This window comes from Silurus meridionalis, chromosome 17 (genome assembly GCF_014805685.1).
Source record: "Silurus meridionalis isolate SWU-2019-XX chromosome 17, ASM1480568v1, whole genome shotgun sequence".
Taxonomy (NCBI): Eukaryota; Metazoa; Chordata; class Actinopteri; order Siluriformes; family Siluridae; genus Silurus; species Silurus meridionalis.
This window is the reverse complement of record NC_060900.1, coordinates 8,347,719-8,368,955: the sequence shown is the minus strand read 5'-3', so window position 1 is coordinate 8,368,955 and position 21,237 is coordinate 8,347,719. Positions and strand designations below refer to the sequence as shown.

The 21,237-nt window shown below is 39.7% G+C and overlaps 1 protein-coding gene across 34 annotated transcripts in view; it reads right to left on the bottom strand.

The window, feature by feature from the left end:
• cacna1db (calcium channel, voltage-dependent, L type, alpha 1D subunit, b) overlaps positions 1 to 21,237 on the bottom strand; it is a 116,858-nt gene that overhangs the window by 79,648 nt on the left and 15,973 nt on the right. For all 34 annotated transcript variants that reach the window (XM_046871570.1, XM_046871575.1, XM_046871572.1 and 31 more), the window contains exons 2-3: positions 19,662 to 20,001; positions 19,133 to 19,238 (exon numbers count right to left, since the gene is read on the bottom strand). In XM_046871570.1, coding sequence (XP_046727526.1) covers positions 19,133 to 19,238; positions 19,662 to 20,001 — 446 coding nt within the window. The remainder of the gene's footprint in view (positions 1 to 19,132; positions 19,239 to 19,661; positions 20,002 to 21,237) is intronic.

Genomic DNA, 21,237 nt, shown 5'->3' with positions numbered 1-21,237 from the left:
CTTATTAGCCACAGAACGAGTGTAAACACATTCTTGTATTTTATCATCGTCGTCTAATTACACCCACACCGTTACATAAAATCAACATAACAATAATTTGGCAGCGAAGTGTTTACTCGGTTCGTTTTTTAAAAAAAACACGCAGAACACCATCTTAACACAACCCATTTTCCAAACTGTACAAAGCTTTTTTTTCCACAAAGGTTTGTGGACACCTGACCATGAGACTCATGTGCTTTTAAACATTCACGGTTCCGTATTTAGTCACTATTTGCTGTTATAATGACCTATACTCTTCTGGCAAGATGTTCCACTAGATCTTGGAGTGTGTTTGTGGAGCTTTGTATATTCTAATAAGATTTGATGGAGGGTGAGGAGGCCTGGGGTGCAGTCAGTGTTCCAATTTATCCTAAAGATGTTCAGTAGGGTTGAATTCAGAGCCCAGATCTTTCACTGCAACCCATGTAAACCATATTTTCACAGGGCTCACTTTGTGTTTTAAGAGCTCTATCAATGAATAAATTAACACTGGTCACTAGATTGCAAATTCAGCCTTAAACTCTTTTGGGAGAAATTATAGCACCTTTGTTTTTTTTTTACATAAGGACATAAAACAAATAGTGAAGTAAAATGTAATACTAATGCATCCAGAGACCTCCTAGATCACTGTGTTCATCCAAATTTGTGGTAAGAGTTTGGAAAGAAACCACACATGACTGGAAAAGTCAGGCGTCTCGGTACTTTTGTCTGAACAGTGCATGGGTTTACAAGACAGTTTTCACCAGCGGACTTTCAAGCTCGATTACTATTAACTGTCTGTTTATATAATCTTGTTTTAATTATGCGCAAATAAATGTTTAATATCAGGTTTTTAAAATCTGCAGCCACTTTTAAAGAAAAAAATACAGTAATAAAGTTAATACACATTAAAATGCAAAAGAAAACAAACTCTTCTTCTTCTTTCGGCTGCTCCCATTAGGGGTCGCCACAGCGGATCATCCGTCTCCATACCCCCCTGTCCTCTACTTCTGCGTCTGTCACACCAGCTACCTGCATGTCTTCCCTCACCACATCCATAAAACTCCTCCTTGGTCTTCCTCTTTTCCTCCTTCCTGGTGGCTCCTGCATCAGCATTCTCCTACCGATATACCCCATGTCCCTCCTCTGCACATGTCCAAACCATCTCAATCACACCTCCCTTACCTTGTCTCCAAAACGTCCTACACGTGCTGTCCCTCTAATAAACTCGTTTCTAATCCTGTCCATCGTCGTCACTCCCAACAAAAACCTCAACATCTTCAGCTCTGCTACCTCCAGCTCCACCTCCTGTCTTTTACTCAATGCCACTGTCTCTAAACCATACAACATCGCAGGTCTCACCACAGCCCTATAAACTTTCTCTTTCACTCTCGCAGATACTTTTTATTTTACGCTACATAAAGTACAGTATCCATGCTATAGCGATACTTTATCATACACCACTGTAAATGATGTCTTTACCTGACTGTACTAACACCCTTGTTAGCTGAATCAGCACAAATCTGCACAGAATCCAGCGGTTACAGAAGAGTGGAGGTTATTATAACAGCAAATTGAGCTTTAATATGGAATGGGATGCTCCAAAAGCACATACATATCTCATAGTGAGGTGTCTACAAACTTTGTCCATATAGAATAGGTAATGTACATCAACATAGCTGCTTCAACTTTTGCTGCATATGGTAGCAGTTTGTGGTGCATATTGTTTCTTTAGTTGGCTCCAGTCCATATATTTGATACAGATGTTACAAAAGATGGATTCGATCCTATTTTAGTTAAAATGGGCCTCAAATGGTTTTCTGTGGATCTACAGGCCAAAAATATAAAACATTAATTTTGACATGACAAATTGTGATTACATGAAATGAGCTGTTCCTCACTTGGGCAGGTATCGCACGAGAAAAATGAGGTTTAATTAACTGGTGTCTGAGATCTAAAAAAAAAATACTAACGTACCAAAGGTTTGGTAAAAAATTATCCATACTGCACCCCACAACTCTAAATACTGTACTTAATGGAAATGTGCTTTTTGTGTTACAATAAAAATTTGCTCGTCTATATACATATTTTAATTGGCACACAGGGCTCTAGCTACAGCATTTTGCAAAACAGAATTAATTTGATTAAAAAAAAAAAAAAAAAGACTGCCTCGTCTCCAAGGCCTGAATGTTCTTCCTTTATTCGAGGGACATCTTGTTCTCTCCATAGACGTCTTGGCACATGCACGTGTGCATAGAGACAAAGAAAGGAGTGTGCACGCATCGTACACACACAAACCCACAAACATTAATGCTGCCTTTCATATCTAATGCATACGGATGATTGATGCGGTCGCGTGAGCAGACCTCAGAGTGGAGGATGTCTGGAGATGCCACAAATGCGATAAACCGATACCATGACGTCTCAGTCCTTGGTGATAAACGATGACGAAGATCAAAGCCGGAGTGCTCTGCTCCTTATAATGTTTGAGTGTGTGATGTGATGTAACTTGTAGTGCTTGACAGACATTTGCATAGTCCAAAGAGAAGACAAGACCTTCACGTGGGTGCCTTCAACGCTGTTTATTTGCGTGGCTGACAGAGGGCTTCGTCAGCCTTCATGGCGTTTTGTAGTAAATGATCTCCCGGCTCTGGATGCGTATTTGTTGTGAAGGCTTCAGACAATGTTCTAATCCGATTTTGCCCTTCATGCCATCATGAGTAAATTACCCGAAAACATCGCCACACCGAAATACCGTTTCTGTCCACCAGAGGTCTCAGCCACTTACAGTTCCAGGTTTGTTGTCATGGTTACTCAAATCTCCCCTTTGTGTTACTCGACTGAATGCAGTGGATGCAGTAAAAGGGGTGTGAACTTCAGCAAGCTCTGTTTGCCCAGAGAAAAGCTCAGGAAGGCTTATTCACAGCAACTACAGGAGGGATTCAAACTCTCTCTTCATCTCAAACTTCACATCCCGAAGACGATCGTTCCACAACAAATTGCCTATTCGCATTGGATTCGTTTTACATAGAGATCTGTCAGTTACGGTTGTTGTATTATTACCAGCATTTATCTTGGTTGTAATCCTCTATAAATCATGTATGCACCTGGAATGATTATGTCATTATTTGCAACACTACCATAATACTAAGCAGGGATTCTCTTTGCTTTGAATTCTTCATAGGATAGATTCCACAAGATGATTCCTTCAATATTCTGGTTCATGTTGACTTGATTGCATCATACTATTCCTGCAGATGCACTAAATCTCCCATATTATCACATCAGAGATGCTCTACCGGAATCAGATATGTTGACTGCGAAGGCCACTTAAAAACACAGAACTCATTGGTATGTTCATCAGTTGAGTATGAGATGTCTTTTTTCTACCTAGTCACATGGTGCATTATGATGCTGAAGTTATAATACCATCATAAGATGAGTAAACTGCGTCTATTAAAATGATGGGACACATTCAGCAGCCATGCACAAACAGGATGTAGCGTTCAACTGATGATTGACTGGTAATTACAGGCTCAAAGGGTGTCAAGAAAGGGTGTCCGCACAACACTACACCACCTCCACCAGCCTGGACTACTGACACCTGAAGGCAGGTTTGGACAAAGGATTCATCCAAAATCGGATTCTACCATCTGGGTACCTCAGCACAAATCAACGCTCATCAGATCAGGCTACGTTTTTCCTGTCTTTGTTTGTCCAGTTTTAGTGATCATGTTCCCACTGCAGCCTCATCATTAAGTCCCATTTACCTTAAGGTTCTATTTATTGTGCAGTCCCGAGATGATTTTCTGCTCACCATAATTGAAAAAAGTGCTCAACTAAATTAGCCTTCCTGTCAGCTCTAAACAGTTTCGCTACTGTCCAGTGCCTTCTTTCATAAACAGGGTGTTTCTGTTTGCAGAACTACAGTTCAAATTATGTTTTTTTGTTTATTGCACCATTCTGGGTAAACTCTAGAAATGTCTGCGCAGCAACACTGTGGGAGAACAGCAGATTCTGAAACACTTAAACCATCCCTTCAGTAAAGAAGTCATGCCATGCTGGCACATGATTAGCTGATTAGACAATTGTATTAAATAAATAGTTGTACAAGTGCTCAGAATAAAGGGTTTGGTGAATGTATGAAACTAAAGAACCAGTTATATCCAGTGATTAGAGCCTTTTTTTTTTTCTTTACTCCAGGAAGCACTTTGCTCTTTTCTATCAAGTCTCAACAAAACCAAATGAAAGATTGTATGAGTTAAGAAAAAAAAAGGCAACACAATAAACAATTTTCTAAAGCACTAATTTCTAAAGTCGAAGAAAAAATGGCACATCTTGTACAAAACATTAGTTAGTTTGTTAAGTTTGCTTAGAGTAAGCGCTAGCTAGGTAACACCCCGATACGTTATGGTCATGTGATTTACTCAGAAACAAGGGCTTATATTAAAAGGCCAATATTATAAGCAATGAGTGTGACGCTCATGTACACTCTACGGAAAAACGTATTGGGACACGACTTTCCCAGCCATATGTGGTTCTTTCCCCAACTGTTATAAAATAATTGTATTGGGTGTCTTTGAATGCAGAAGCATGACATTTTCTTGTCACTTCCACTAAGTGACCCAAACTTGTTCCAGCATTACCAGCAGTACCCCCTGTGCACAAAGCAAACTCCATGAAGATATGCTTTACATGGTTTGGAGTGGAAGATCGCCTGCTATAGAGCTCTGACCTCAACCCTATTGAATGCCTTCGGAATGAATGTAAACACTGACTGCAACCCAGGCCCCCCTCCCCCGTGTCTGAACGAGCACAAATGTCCACAAGCACACTCCAAAATCTAGTGGAAAATCTTCCCAGAAGAGCGGAAGTTATCATGTCATCAAGTGCAAATTGGAACTAAATGTGGAATGCGATGCTCACAAAGCACATGCCATACTTATGACCAGGTGTCCGCAAACTTTTGGCAATATAGTGTATTCATCATGAAGACACTTTTCGTGATTTGGACAGATTGCTTATGCCGGGTACATCACAATTCATTGATTATTGCAGATATCCTCCTGCAAAATGACTTATTAGCAGACATAGAGGCATAGCGTCCTACCCGAAAAACACCAAAGTCCTAACTCATTGGGGTCAAAAACATAGAACTTGACAGGAAGAGCCAATGTAGTCACCTCCAAATTAACTGGCACCCATGCTTAATGATGATTTCTTCTTTGTCTCAGAGCTCCTCCTAGAAGAATACGTGACTTTCACAGAAGCCATTATAAGTGTTGCTGATTTTTTAGAGGCTTTGGGTGGATGAGTCAGGGTTGCCAGCTTTATTTCCCCATTAAACATGAAAAAGTGACTATTAAAAGCATACAGGTTTGCTAAGTAATTAACTCGTCCTAAAACCGACTCTTATTATTACATATAGAAATATGGTCATGAGACAATTCATAAAGCCGCAAAATTAGTCTTAGGTCACACTTTAACACTAATATTTCTACATAATAATAAAATATGCACTGACTGTACGCATAGAGAAAAAACAATCCAGTCAATCCATTTCGCTTGCTAGAGACATTATAAATGGTCAACCTCCAAACTGAGATCTAAAATAATCGACTCACTGCAACAAAGCAAAAAAAAAAAAAAAAAAAAGCTTATATAACGTAAAAAAAAAAATGCTTGAAATAGCAAATTATTGTCTGAATTTGCATTTACTGATTAGCATATGAATGAAGACCAGAGAACGGTGCAATACACATCAGCATATCTCAGTGCTCTAATGGTGACTCAGGGACTAAAGGGAATTTCATTGAGTGACAACTAATTAAAGAATTAAACAACGCCTTGTTCCGTGTTACAGTGATGGATGACCATCTTCCATTCCAGAGGGGGGAAAAAGCCATAGCTAAGGATTTGAAAAAAGGGCCATATATAGACATATAGAGTCTATAATGACAAAAATATGACATATAGACATATTTTGTGCCATATATCACTTAGTCATTTATTTCTAATAATATTGCACTCTGGTGGACAGTCGTAGGCTCAGATGCATCTGTGTCTGAACAGCTCTTTATCACATTCAGCAAAAAAACAACAAAAAAGAAGTTTAATTTGCTGCGTATATTTAAACAAAACTGGAGAATCGGGAGCATGCAGGTAAGTAGGACCACTGACAAAACCGAGCTGAAACAAGCCGTCATCTACACTATATGGACAAATGTATTGGGACACGTGACTTCCCAAAGCTATACGAGGTGATATCAAAGTTTCGAAACTAGCTCAGTCCTCTTGCACAGCAATAAACCGCTCCTGCCACTAATGCAATATGTCCTGAAAGTCGTCTTTTCTGCGATCCGTGCTGGATCTCCGCAATGGTGTCAAAACGGCGACCTTTGAGCTGGATCTTCAGGAAGAGTATGAAGTCCGCAGGTGCCAAATCTGACGAGTAGGGTGAGTACGGAAAAGCAGACGTAGTAACTCACATAGTCTGAAGAGCACCAGTTACACAGCTCCTGATGTACATAAGAACATGTCTTTTGGCACACTATCTTATAAAGGCCCGTGCTTCCTGTGACTCTGCGTGCAGCTTTGTGCTGCCATCTGTTGGCATGTTACAAAACTAGTCTCAAAACTTTATGACACCACCTCGTATGTAGTTTTTCCCCAAATTGTTACCACAAAAACGAAGGTACCCAATTCTTTAAGATGTCTTCCGATGTGTTAGCATTAAATGGGGACTAAATATGGAACGGGATGTTCAAAAAGCACAACATACTCGTTTTACTGCACTTTAATTGCTTACCAGCTCATGGTACTTTACTCCACTACATTAGCTACGATTTCTTTTTTTTTTTTTTTGCCATGTCGATTTGGTTTCCAGGCAACCAAAACACGAGCGTGGGCAGCGCGTTAAATCTCTCATTTGCCGCATGGGTTGGTTAATGAATATATGATATGCCCATCCTGACCAAAAATCCAGTCAGGTAAATCAAATTCTCAGAATGATCTACTTCAAACCTGTGATGACTGTATCCTCAGTTTGTTTCTGTTTAAGCCGAGTGATAAGCTTTTTTGTTTTTTCCACTTGAGGTGCAAGATCAGCATTCAAGCACACAAACAAGTGACAGCTTGCACTTGCTTGTATAAATCACCTGTGTTAAGTGCTGGTAAGCTTGCCAACACATGCATGCTGAACCTTTAAGCGCAAATGGAAAAGAGACAGATGGGTGGGTGAATGGATGAATGAATGGACGAATCGACGGATGGATGGACGGATAGATGGATGGGCAGATAAAACTGGTAGGAAAACGTCTGGGTGGATGAACCCTGAATAAACTGGCAGTACCGAATAAATGTAAAAAAAAAAAAAAAAAAATGAAAAAAAGACAATCTCGGTTCAAGACTGCGCCTGAATGTTCTGTTTTTTTTTCTGCCTTTCACTCAGTGTGTAAATTGAGCCAATTGTAGCTCATCTGAAGCCAACTCAAGTCCGTCATCCCCACTATTGACATTTCACTTAGATCAAACATACCCAAATGCGCACACACACACACCTGTGAGTGAAGCCAGCCACTGTTGACACCTCTATAAGCCAGACACTCTTGACACACGTGTGACAAAAAAAGCTGTTGACATTTCATCTAATCTAAACACGGGCATGGACACACGAACACGGATCCATTCACACGCCGGTCCACGCTCGCACGGCGTGATGGGCTTCTGCCGATGTCTTTAACACGCGCTGCAAGCGTGATCGAAACATACAGCTAAGAAAGCAAGAACCAGCTGTTAAAAGGAAGCAGAACACACACACACACACACACACACACACACGCACACACATATACGCAGCTAATTCAGCCTTCGAGCTTAATGTTGATGGTGACCTTTGCTACTGCAAGCTCAACCATTTGGTTAATTTGGCTTCAAATATTGTTGTCTCCCGTTATGTATTTTAGATACGCCCAGACTATTTAGCCCAGATATCTGTTTAAAGTTAATCGCCTGCTATAATGCTAGCCGGTGTTTGGGGATTACTTATTTAACCAAGTACAACCAAATAATAATGTTTTTAATATTATTTTTATTTATATACACGTAAAATCACATCTCAGTGCATTTTTAAAATCTTAATTTGTAGCTAGTACATTCGAAAACTCTTTTTTTCCCCTCCCATTTTGGTCAGCGGTGGCTAACGCGAGAATGCCATTTTTGTACATTGTGTTCATTTGAATTATTACTAAAAAATGGGCTACAATATAAGTTTAGTTCCAAAAACAGCAGGAAAGTAAAAAAAAAAATAAAATTTCTTAGTTAGCAGCTAAGCAAACTATCTGTTACTACAGAATGCTAAGAAAAACTTTTACTCTGGCTAGCTTTATTACACAAGCACCCATTTTAATGGAGCACCTTTCACATGGTGGGAAAAGGTTACTACTGTTTGCCGCTAAGTAGCTACATCAACTGCAGTCAGAAATCTTGAAAACGTGCTGTATATTTAATAATAATAATTCATCTCACTAGGATTCAACTAGCAAATTTCTGAGAATACTCAATCATCGGATGTGCCGCAACAGGCTCCGAGAATTCTGTTTCCCAGAGCACACCAGCATATATGGCTGCCAGAGATATCGCTTCCCAGCACCAATTTCTGACTGTGTCTGAAACTGCTCCCTATCTCATATACGATATCGAGTGTCAACCATTTTGTAGTGGTGTCCACATTCGGAGGGAACAGCTTCATTCTCTCATTCGTTCACCCGATTATACCCATAACGCGCTCTGATTTCAAACGGCAGAAGAAAAGAAAATTAAAGATGGCGGATAGAAACACTGATTGGAGACGCTATTACAAATGTAAGTTAAAACACTGACAGGAAAACCTTGCGAAAATTTTATGTACGCAATCCACTTGTCTATTCTTGTTCTTAATTTTATGGGTTTTTTTTTTTATAAACTAATTATATTTATGAAACAAATTTTTTGTCCTTTTTTAATTTTACATTTTTTTTTTTATTATTGAATTATTGAATAAACAAGACAACTAGTTGCTGTGATCTCTTTATTACAAACTCAATAAATGTATGACAAATGACCCGTAAAAAAATAAATAAACTGCTTTATGTTTTACCGCAGATGTAATATACGATCGGTGTATAGATGTTTATGAGGAAATTTTCCACGACAGTCTCGACTTTCCCACGCACGATATTTACCTCAGCATACTCATTTTTCATTCCCTTCGCACTTAGTGAACCGCCATGCACTGTATACGGATTAATGAATGAGGGAACGAGTGAATGATTTTGTAACAGCTTCTGTCACGTTCACGATTGTTAATTATCCATAACTGGTCACTAATCACACACTTGTAAGCAAACACTACTCATTGTGTAGATACACAAGACTCAGTTGTACCTGTCCTTTGCAAAGTAACCCTCACGGCTGTTTCCTTCGTTTGATATTTTGGTACCTGGTTTTTAATTTATTTGAATTTGCCTAGTCGATGCTGTGTACACCAAGACTGAACCTTGCAATGTTTCTTGAATTTTTACTGAACCTTTTGATATTGGCTTTCAAAAATAAAAACTTGTCCATTCACCTGCTATGACAGCTATAATAAAGCAAAATCTAGAAGATCCAAAAAGGCTTGAGTTCTAAAAAAACTTGAGACAGGACACTTAATAAATCCTTCCAATGGCGCTTGGGTATAATGTTGTACAAAATAATATTTATTACTCTCTTCATCTTAAAATTAATAAATGCCTGATTTACCAGGTTCTAGAATGAAGTACATTGTAGTGCACAATGTCACTTGGACTTACTGGCTACATGTCATTATATCACTAGGTTACACAAAAGAAGTCATCCGTCCTAGATTAAATTTTGTACACCCTGGAGTAAACTCCAAGCAAATCTCCTAGTGAAGGGCAGGTATGAGTCGATGCATTGCTCTGACCAAGACCACCTTTTTCATCTGAACCCTAACATTCACATCTCAAGGACTGTTTGTTTATCAAAAACTAAATGATTAGTCTTAAAGATTTTGCTTGCTGCTTCCTGAACCATCTGCTGCATATGTATAAAAATGTAAATAGGTCACGGCTGTTACGAAGGTATTTTGCTGATATGTTTGTAAGCATACACTCACTCGCAAGAATAAGATACACACGAGGGCAGTAGATTTGCTGGAATATACATCCCACTGTTATGTTTTAGAGAATATGCATATGCCTGGTATGATATTTTGATATGTTCATTCCAAAAAAAAAAAACCTGCAATCAAAAATCAGGAGAGGAATCTGGCGGATTTAACATCACGTCACACTGAAAAGCAAAACCTTTACTCTATTGCATGGGCTGGTTTTTAAGGAATTGTTTGCTAACTGTGCTTTGGAATTGCATTTTCATTTGAAATTCATGTCTGTTGCAGTCGAGCTACTGAAATGCCAGCACTGTCCAATCACAGCCAGATATGTAAAAAGGACACGAACGCCATTTAAAAGCAGTTGTTTCATAATTATTATCAAAACGTTTTACAAAAACATGACTCAAATATGAATACATGTTTTATGACAGTTAAAAAAGGCAAGGAAAAAAAAACAACGTGCGTAAGGTAAAAAAGGAAAAGTTTACTGGTACTGCTCTATTTAAGGTTTCACGCAGCTTTAGTCGAATTGTTGCCTCACAAGGCTTTTTTCCCCTCTTTATTGAATATAAAGAGATAAAAAAAACAACAAACAAACAAACAAAAAAAACAGCAGTGCGTCATGTATCAAAAAAAGTGCAAAGTTCGCCCATCCAAAACCATGTGATGCTTAACAGATAAATAAGCTCTAAGCATAGCTAGGAATTAAAAGTGTTACATAACCTGCAGTAGTCATTACTCTGTTATATTTTTCATGATGGTGATTATGTTGCGACTTAAGTTTTTTTGGCTGTTCACTTTTCCACCTCCTTCCACCGCATCTGTGCTGTATTTATTCTTCCGCTAAGCTCCACTAATCTCCGGTCAGACGCATGGAGCTTGTGCACGACTGAGTACGGTGTATGTGGTGAATAATCCACGATAACCTCAGAGTATACTTTTCTGTTATTATTTCAGTTCATAACTGCCAGAAATTCATTCCAGATGAATTGAAGACCAAATTAAGACAAAAGCTTTGCATGAGGATAAAATGACTCCTCAATAACGTAAGCCTGATAAGAAAAAGCACAAAGTACTGAAGGGCCATTGAAGGCTATGGTAGCCGAAATTACTTAAAAAATACTAAATAAAATTATACACAAATATTTCATAATACAAAACATAATAACGTAGCTGTCCATCATGTGATAAAAAATTTAGCTATTGAAAGCAATGAATTCATTAAATATATATTGTGCTTTGTAAATTCTGTAGACGATTCTGTCCTAGATAGATCTCAAACAAGCAATCAAAAACAAACACGTGCTATTAGAGATTCGCCGTAATGACAGCAACCCGGAGAAACTATCGGTATGGATTTTTTTACTGATTGTTCCAGCTATCAACTATCAGTGTGGACTGTGTGAAAGTTGTTTTATTGCTCTTATACTGTAGCAAATTATCTTTTTTTTCTTATAAATAACAGATGCTGTTTCATCTATTTTACATTCTGAGGCGAACAAGTTAGCTTCTATTATCATTTAGCAATAGTCACCAGTCTTTTTTTCCTCTTCATTTAATAATGTATATACACAGTTCAAGTGAAGGGAAAAATGTAATCTACTGCATCCAAGGTCATTACTTATGTCCCAATATTTTTGTTCAAATTGTTTGACTGCATGTATGTAGGCAGCAGAGAAAAATTGTGTGATGTACATATCCACAATCAACAGCTGCCTCCAGTGGTGTGGCTTTATTATTGTTTTTTTTTTTATTCTTATTTTTTATTCATTGATTTTTATTTCTTCACATATCTCATCGATGTAGGAAGCTGGGGTCAGAGCGCAGGGTCAGCCATGATACAGGGCCATTGGAGCACAGAGGGATAAGAGCTCAAGGGCCCTAAGGGTGGCAGCTTGCTCATACCGGAGCTTCCGATCTGACCTTCCAATCAAAAATTAACACGTGATGGTCCATCTGAAGATTGACGTCGGCTCTTAAAACACTTTATCCAATATCATATAGAAAATATAGAAAAAAAAAACAGGCATGGTTACTGACAAACAGATTTCTGAGGACCGTATGGAAAGTCTGATCTAAATGTATTGTCTTGTAACGATATCACTTTCCTGTACACTTCCAATAGCTTAGTGAATGAAAAATGTTCATTGCTTGACCAGTCGACAAGTTTACACAGTCAGGGTTTTTGTGTGCAGTTTTCTCTTGACAGAAATGATGACCTGATGATAAAAAAAAGACTACTTAGGATTTACACAACCCTCAGGCTAGTCAAGGTATCACTGGCATGTCTGTGGGTGTGTGAGAGGGGGGTATGTGTGTGTTTTGGTGGAACCAGTTAAATGTCAGCAGGATTTTTTTAAACAGCTTCAAGCGGTAAAACGATTGTTTTCTGGATAAGGAGCTTGAGATCGAAGCTAGTTTTAGGAGTAGCAAAACTTTGATGAGTTGCAGTCATAATCATGTCAAAAGAAAGGTCCTCACAGGATAGTATGACAAACGTGTGTGTAGTTGTGCACATTAATGAGCGCCGGTCTTCTTGTTGTCATAACGCCCACTCAAAAAGCCCACATACAGTCAACGAGCTAGTATGAGGAAGAGAGATTTTTAAAAAGAATGAACGAGAGACAGACTGAAAAGGGCTGTATTTTAAAAAGCATGTCCTGTTAAATGTGTAAAAACTAGTATAAACTAAATAAAAAAATACAGAAGGATAATCATTATGGTACCGGGTATATTTTTATAGCTGCCACTACTAGGTTACTTCACTTAATGTTCGTCACGGGAAGTAAAGACATTGCAGCGTTGCTTTCAGTGAGAACACTGTGTCTTCACTAATCAACTGGTTTCCACGCCAACAAGATCAGTCCTCATTTATTTCAGGTATGATGTGCAATATTGTTTCTGCTTGCCATCAATTTGTCACCCTGCAAAATACACTATATGGATTATGAAGTTTGTGGACAGCTGAAAATAAAATTAATATATGCTTCATATGTGATTCATATACATCACATTCCACATTTAGTCCCCATTTGCTGTTATAATAACCTCTACTTTTCTGGGAAGATGTTCCACTTGATTTTGAGTTATGGGTGTAGAGATTTGTGCTCATTTGGCCACAAGGTGTTAGTCAGCTAATGATGTAGAATGACGTGAGGAGGCCTGCGGTGCAGTCAGTGTTCTAATTCATCCTAAATCAGGTTGAGGTCGGAGCTTTACAGCAGGCCACTTAAGATCTTCATTCTGAGTGAACTTCTGTACCAGTATGATCCTCCACACCTACTTAGATCAAAAGGTGCTGGCTATCTGTTGGTACCTTAAATAATGAAGACTACAGCAGGGGGCAGATCTTTCTCTTATACAGTTATGGAACAGCCTTCCAACCAGTGTTCGGGACTCAGACACAGTCTCAGTGTTTAAGTTGAGGTTGAAAACGTATTTATTTAGTCAAGCCTTTGATCAGTAGATCTTTTTTCTTAGGTAAAGGCGCAGATCTGGAGGGAACATGGATATAGAGTGTTTGGTGAACTGGGATTTTTGTATGCTTTCGTCCCCTCACTTGAACACATTCACTCAGGTTTGTTGACGGTGGTGTGGTGGGTCGTCTCTTATCCCAGAGATCCCTCATGTCGGTGTTACCTTTTGGTCCTCCCTTTGAGCTATGCTGCCATAGCGAGTCTTGCCGGAGTCCAAACTGCACAGTGACATTAACTTCCATACAACAATAAAGACATAATAATACATATCCTTCTCTCTCTCTCTCTCTCTCTCTCTCTCTCTCTCTCTATCTATCTCTCTCGGTCGAGTTAAACATGCTCCTGAGGTTGCAGTGACCACTGTTCCTGCCCCTCCCCCCTTCGTGGATCTTCCCACTTCGTCCAGGCCTGCCTCTGGATAGTGTTCTCTTCGACTGGAGGCCACTCTGTGCAGCTTGGGACGGTTTCCCATCAACGCCTTGGGTGGTTCCATGAAATTCCGGAGTAAGAACGAGAGCTTTGAGGATGGATTGGACTGTAGCTAATGTCAACAGTCTGCTACACAGACTCAGGATTTCTTTTCACTTCTGATCACCATCACTGCACCCCGCAACATCGTATATCTGCTATAAATGGACATTCAGTGCAACCCAGATGAGGATGGGTTCCCTCTTGAGTCTGGTTCCTCTCAAGGTTTCTTCCTTATGCCATCTCAGGGAGTTTTTCCTTGCCACAGTCGCCACCGGCACCATCAGGGATAATCTTACTTATAAAGAACATATTCACTTTTAATCACCACATTTTCTATGTAAAGCTGCTTTGAGACAATGTTCATTGTTAAAAGCGCTATACAAATAAAAATGAATTGAATTGAATAATAGAGCTCACAGGTTTGGGTCTCCAAGGTCAAGTAAATACATGTTTAATACCACTGCAACCAAAGACACCTGTACAATTGTATAGTAACAGTTTGTGGAAGAAATATATATATACGAGGGAAAATCAAAAAGGTTCGAGACCAGTTTTGTAACACACCAACAGATGGCAGCACAAGGCTGCACACACAGTCACAAAGAGCACCGACCTCCTTAAGTCAGTTTGCCAAAACATATTGTCCTGTGTTCATCAGGAGCTGTGCAACTGGTGCTTTTCTGACTGTGTGCATTACTATTTCTGCAATTTCTTCATGGTTAGATCACCCTGTCACCAAGCTCTCCTCACACTTGAAAGTCTTGCCAAAAATCTCACTTCCACACCCACTCTTTTCCTACGGACTTCACCCTCTTCCCGAAAATGAAGATCCGGCTCAAGGGTCGCCGTTTTAACACCGTTGCGGAGATCCAGCACGAGTTGCAGAAAGTGCTTGACACGCTTCGAAAAGAAGATTTCAAGGACACATTCCAGAAGTGGCAGAAACGCTGGGAGCGCTGCATTGTTGTGCAAGGGGACTATTTTGAAGGGGATAGTGTGTAAACATAGATAAACAAAGTACTTTGTTGTAAACAAAACTAGTCTAAAAACATTTTTAATACCACGTTGTATGTCTGGAAAAGGCTGGTATCCCAATATGTTCATTTTGTATGTATTTTTTTTTTTTTTTATGTTTTGTATTTATTTTAGCCCTACTTCCCTTTCCCTAAGTGGTTATTCCACTTGTCAGGCCGCCATTGTAAATAGGAACCTGTTCTTAATGACTTGCCTGTAAAAATAAAGGTTAAATAAAAAAAAAAATAAAAAATACTCAAGTGTTCATATAGTGGTATTTTAAATTGTGCATGGGATATGTCAGGCAACGTTCCTCTACTGGTATGTATTGTAGATCTATTGCAGAGCCAAAGACAAAAGCCAAACAATATGCAATGCCCAATACACTAACACACTAATTATATTATATATACAGTACATCCACATGTACTGATAACAAAACAGTGTAAAATAAATATCAATTACATGATCTAAACACCTTGTAATGAGATGCACGTACAAGCAAATACACACATACACTCATACACACCCAATACTGCTTATACTGTCTGCTCTCTGGCTAAACTCTTAATCCCAACAGTTAGACATACACAACCTGACGTTTTCTGGGAATACTACTTGGCATACAGGCATACATACATACACACACAAACGCACACGCACACACACACACACACACACACACACACACACACACCAACCCACTCCACTTGCTAAGCTGTGCTTTTTAAGCTTTATTTATTATCTGAAGGCCATCCAGTGAAAGATCTAAACACACACACACACACACACACACACACACACACACACACACACACACACACACACATTTTAAGAAGTTGTTATAACTGTAAATCGATCTGGTCCCAAAATGTGGGCGAAATCAAAAACAAATTCTAAATGTTATAATTTCGATTCTGCTGATAAAGAAAAGAGAAGAAATTTCGCACTCAGATAATTACATGTTTCTGGTGAAATTCTTGTGCTGGTTGTTGGTGGATTTACAAATTGAAAAGTTAAACTTTGGAAACCTCATCTGTTAGAGTGTACAGAGAGAACGTAAGAGAGCTAGACAGACTAAAAAAACTAAAGTGCTCCTGTATTGCTCTTTTTAGGTGGAGAAGAAGCAATAGCTAAATCCCACTGCACCACTTTCAGCAGGTATTACACATGGTGACTTACTGCAGTATTGAGCGTTCTCCTGGCGCCATTGTGTCTGTCTACAAACTAATGCCCCTTGCCTTTGCAAATAATAAAATCTTTTTTCCTCACTGTTGCACTAAACATACTTAAACCTAGTACTTTGACTGTTATTTTTTAACAGTAAATTAAAATGTCAAGTTTTTTGCATGTTAGTTGGAAGTTAGAAAACCTATACATACTGTGTTACCAGACCCTGTTAGCTGCATTAGCAACATGGAACTTTATCCTGGTCAACAACATGGTGGATCCAGACGTTTGCACATTTGCCAAGTTTTTTGGGACTTGTAGAAGATACCAGAAAACCTGATAAAAACCCACAGATCCACTGGAAGAACATGGGAAACGCCATACAGACAGAATCCCAAACTACCTAAAGCTATGAAGCAGTATCACCTTTCCTTGCGCGCTAGCTGGCCATTACAAATGAATAAGTTAGGGTACCACTATATTACAAAATATACTGAGAAATTGTATATTCAAACTGGACAGAAGGTGTTAATAGATTTTCTTTGACAGCAGTCTTTCTATAATGACAGCTGCAAGGCAAACCACAGGTTTACATTAATTCATTGATTCTGATGTTTCTATAGTAACAGCTAACATCTCACTAACAGGGACTTATAAGGTGCATGGGGCATATAATTCTGTTTGACAAAACCAGCACACTGAACAAAAAAGTACTGAAACGCATAAACCATCAAATTTGCCTAGTTGTACTAAAACTTATCACATCTGGATTATATATGTGGGGGAAAAAAGTTTCTCTGAAAATTAAACACAACTATAGTCAGTCACTTATGTGAAACCAATAAGGACTTAATGAATGCAATAACAATCTGTTTTTTGAGGACCGGGCTTAAAACCAGTCTTGTTCACGTTCGCGAGGGTCTGCAGTGGTCAGTATCTATCAAAAGTGGTCCAAGGAAGGAACGCAAAGGCTGGTCAGTGTGGTCTGATCCAACAGACGAGCTCCTGTAGCTCAAATTGCTGAGGAACTTAATGCTGTTAATGCTCAGTAGATCAGGACTGTTTTGGCAGCGAAAAAAGGGACCAACACAATATTAGGCAGGTGGTCATAATGTTATGCTGATTGGTGTATCATTAAAAAAGTCCTTTAACTAAAAATAATGAAAAAAATCAATTAGAGAGGGCCTGACACACATGAAACATGAAACTGCTAATCCACAGCAGGGCTTAACCTACTAGGCTGCACCAACTAAACTCCAGCGCCAAGTACACCAACAGATCTAACCATTCCACAGGCACGTACACACTTATACCCTGTTGTCTTTATCGTATGGATGGCAATTACGTAGCCCTTTTGTGTGCGTCAGCTGTTGATACAGCATGCTTGAAAAAAGTAAACAAGCTTTGACAACGTAGTACATCAATAAACATAGTTAGCAATATTCGGGGCCCAAGCACCTTTTGTATAGTGTTTCCTCAAGAGGCTAGTTATTCCTCAGTGCTTGGAACCCAGACAAAACAACAAAAGAAGCAATAAAAGTACAGGAACTGCATCATTTTAATTACCCCACGGACGTATGTGGGTGAGCAAAGGTGAAAGGTACCATAACCCACTCATAACAAACAATCACCGTCTCAGCAGCATGTACACACACACATGGACACACATGCTGCTTCCATCGCTAACACCGCTCTGACAGCAGACGTGTAGTCAGCGATGAGCTGTTGATGACGTAGCATCCATTCGTGCAGGTCAAAGAGGTTCCAATCCCTACACCGATTTTAATGTTAATAAAGCGGCTTGTTTGCTTGCAGGCGAAATAAAACACGAACGTGTTCATTTTCGCCAAAATTAGCCTTTAGATGTGCGGCTAAGGTTACCGTGGTTAAGTCCAAAAGTAGTCATCTCCTAGTTTTTCTAAATATTTTCTCCCCTCTCTGATAATACATCATGTTTGTCGAAAATAGATCGAAATTTCAAAGCTACTATGTAAACAACGTAGTGAGTCACCTTTTCCTGGAAGATAGTGTAATGTTAGCGTCTGTATCATTTCCTCTATCTCTTAATTACTCCTATTAGCCGTGCTGCCACCAGTCATGGGAACGGTTTCATGAGTACTGTTTGTATTGCTCATCAATTATGTATTATATATTGGATTTTTTTGTAATAATGAATGTCACAGTTGTAGTGCTATTATGTCTAACATATACGATCTCAAGCATTCGAATATGAAGCAACCGTTTCGCTGAATAGCGAAAACTGCTCCTGTAATCGTAAAGCCTGACCTGCATTCGCCTAAGATTCACGTAGAATACACTCAGCACTGTTTGCCTCTGTGCATACTCTTATTTATAATTCACCATCACCCTGAAGAGGAGGGGATAGAGCCCATTTTTAATCTCAAGGTTTCATCCTCATGCCCTCTGTGAGGTTTTCCTTGCAAATGGAACCTCTGGATTCGGTGTTGTTCTCCACATAGATTAATAGAATTGAGCTGAGACGTAATTACCAGCACAAGCACTGTCCTTTCTATTAACTGGCTGCTTCGTTTACATCTTTATTGAACGGACAGACCTAGGAAACCTGATAACATACAGCTCTAGGAATGGCACTGAATAACCAATCACAGCCAGATCCAAAGCACAAAGAGACAAGGATCTGAGTGAATGCAAGCAAAGGCTCGTGAGGAAACACCTGTATGTTTCGTGGCTCTCAGAAACAGAATGATGGTTTAAGGGGGCTATTTGAAATGCAAAAAATCAGTTTACAATTAGTGGAAAGTCTGCAAAAGTGAAAGAAAGGTGTCTGTGTTTGAGCCGTAGTACTCACCAGGTCATGATTAGTCGAGTTGGAATCATCTTCAGGGAAGGGGATGTAAACAGCTAAGGCCACGCAGTTGGCAAAAATAGACAACAATATAAAGATATCAAAGGGTCTGAGCAACACATAGTCAAGGAACATCTTTTAACAATAAAACAGGAAAGAACATAAAAAAAGTAGATAATCAAATGTTTGAAACTGTATTGCAGAAGACATGCTGCTGAAATACTCCAAATGCTTGAACTTTACAGATTACTATTATTGGATCCGATTTATACTAATCCAATTAATAGACATTTCATATTTCCTATTTTTTTATGATCTTCTATTCATTGGAAAATCCTATAGGAAAACGCCACTGCTGAATTAAAATAATAAGACTAACAATAGTCTGGCCAGAAATGCTAACAATAGTATGTTATGCTTACTAGGCAGGACTGCAATGTCCAAGAGTTTGTTCCAATCGTTATACAAGCTTTAGTTCAAGCATTCGAGCATATTTGAACGATCTACCAGAGGACAACTGATGGAAGGATACTTCCACTCCACCAGGCTGATGCAGGCCCTGCGTATCGGGTTGTTGAGGGTGAGGCAGAAGAGTGCCCGTGGAGGCCTGCTATTGGTGGCGCTACCCTGCTTCTTGCTCTTGGCATACTGCTGCCTCTTCCGCTGCGACAGCGAGCCGACCGGAGCACTGTCCGATGTAGTTATGGTCTGGGTGCCGTCGGCTCTGGCGTTTCTCGCCGCAGTAATCGCAGCTTGCCAGGACAGAGCGCCGGACTGGGGGAGGGACTGTCTGGAGAGGGAGGGGCTTTCTGACCAAAGCGGAGGTGCGTCGCCAGAGGAAGGGGCCCGTGTGCTGATAGCATAGCTTGCCCCTGAGGAGTAGAGAAAAACACCTAAGGTCAAGAGTTTGGAAAAATCAAACAGACGCTTTACAACCTGAGAGACACGAAGTCATGACCCCTTCTATTTAATGACATATTCTTGTTGATTAAATGTGGTAAATTTGTATAATTAATGCTGGTATTAAGACACTCCGTACAAACTCGCTATAAAACCCTTTGGTAAATCTCTGTATTGAGCTCTCATGCTTCACTGAAACAAAGGGAAAGAGAGACAAAAGGAATCAATAAGCTGTCATGTGTAACTGGCTGAGCACTTTCCAGGTCACTTAATCTGCCACTTGCTGCCTTGCTGTCAAAAGAACTAAGCTGTATCCCAAGTAGCATATCATACACACCAGCATTAATGGATAATAACTGCATTTTGGCATTCGTACCTCCCAAATACACAGTCATTGCCAATGTCAAGTCAATTCTCATCCCCCCCCCTCAGCTGAAAGGGTGATGGCTAGCACGTGCTTTCTCAGAGACACGTGCAGCTACCGTATCCTCTGAACCGCTTCGGCAGCCAAACTTTCTCTCTTTCATACACATGAGCTGGCACATCGGCGAGTGCGGTTTTGAGTGACGGGAGAAAGAAAGGAACGCCATGATACCCGCCCAGACAGCAGGACCGGTTATGTTCTGCTGGACTCCTGCCCACACACGGCTTGAGCGTCATTAGGCTTTTGCGATCCTTCCGATCCCATGACAACAAAGCAAACACTTAAACTGTTGCACCGATTGCAGGATCCGTAACTGGTGTTCTACTACAGAGCCATATCGATGTGCACATGTGCTTCCTGCACTCTATTCGTGCTGGATATTACACACCCACTCAGGTACACTTCATGATGTAAATCGAATCTGAAAACACTGTAGATGAAATGTACTTGGCACACAATACGAGATGATCACAAGCCTATTAATATCGTCTTCGAAAAAGAAGTGTTTGGACAAAGCGAATCTCCTTGACAACGCTCCGGAAAACGCAGCCTGTATAACTGCAAGGATGCTCCACAGGAAAACGGCATGAAAGTCAATCGGATGCCTTCCAAAACTCTTGGCACCATTCAAAAATGAAGCAGAAATGCACAAAATGCAAAGATGGCATGCAATCATTTTAAATTGACACTCAAACGATTGGGGAAAATGGTTTAGATTTCATTTAAATATATCATTCCTTATGAATATTTATAATACAGGGAAATAAATAGACATTCTTGGAAA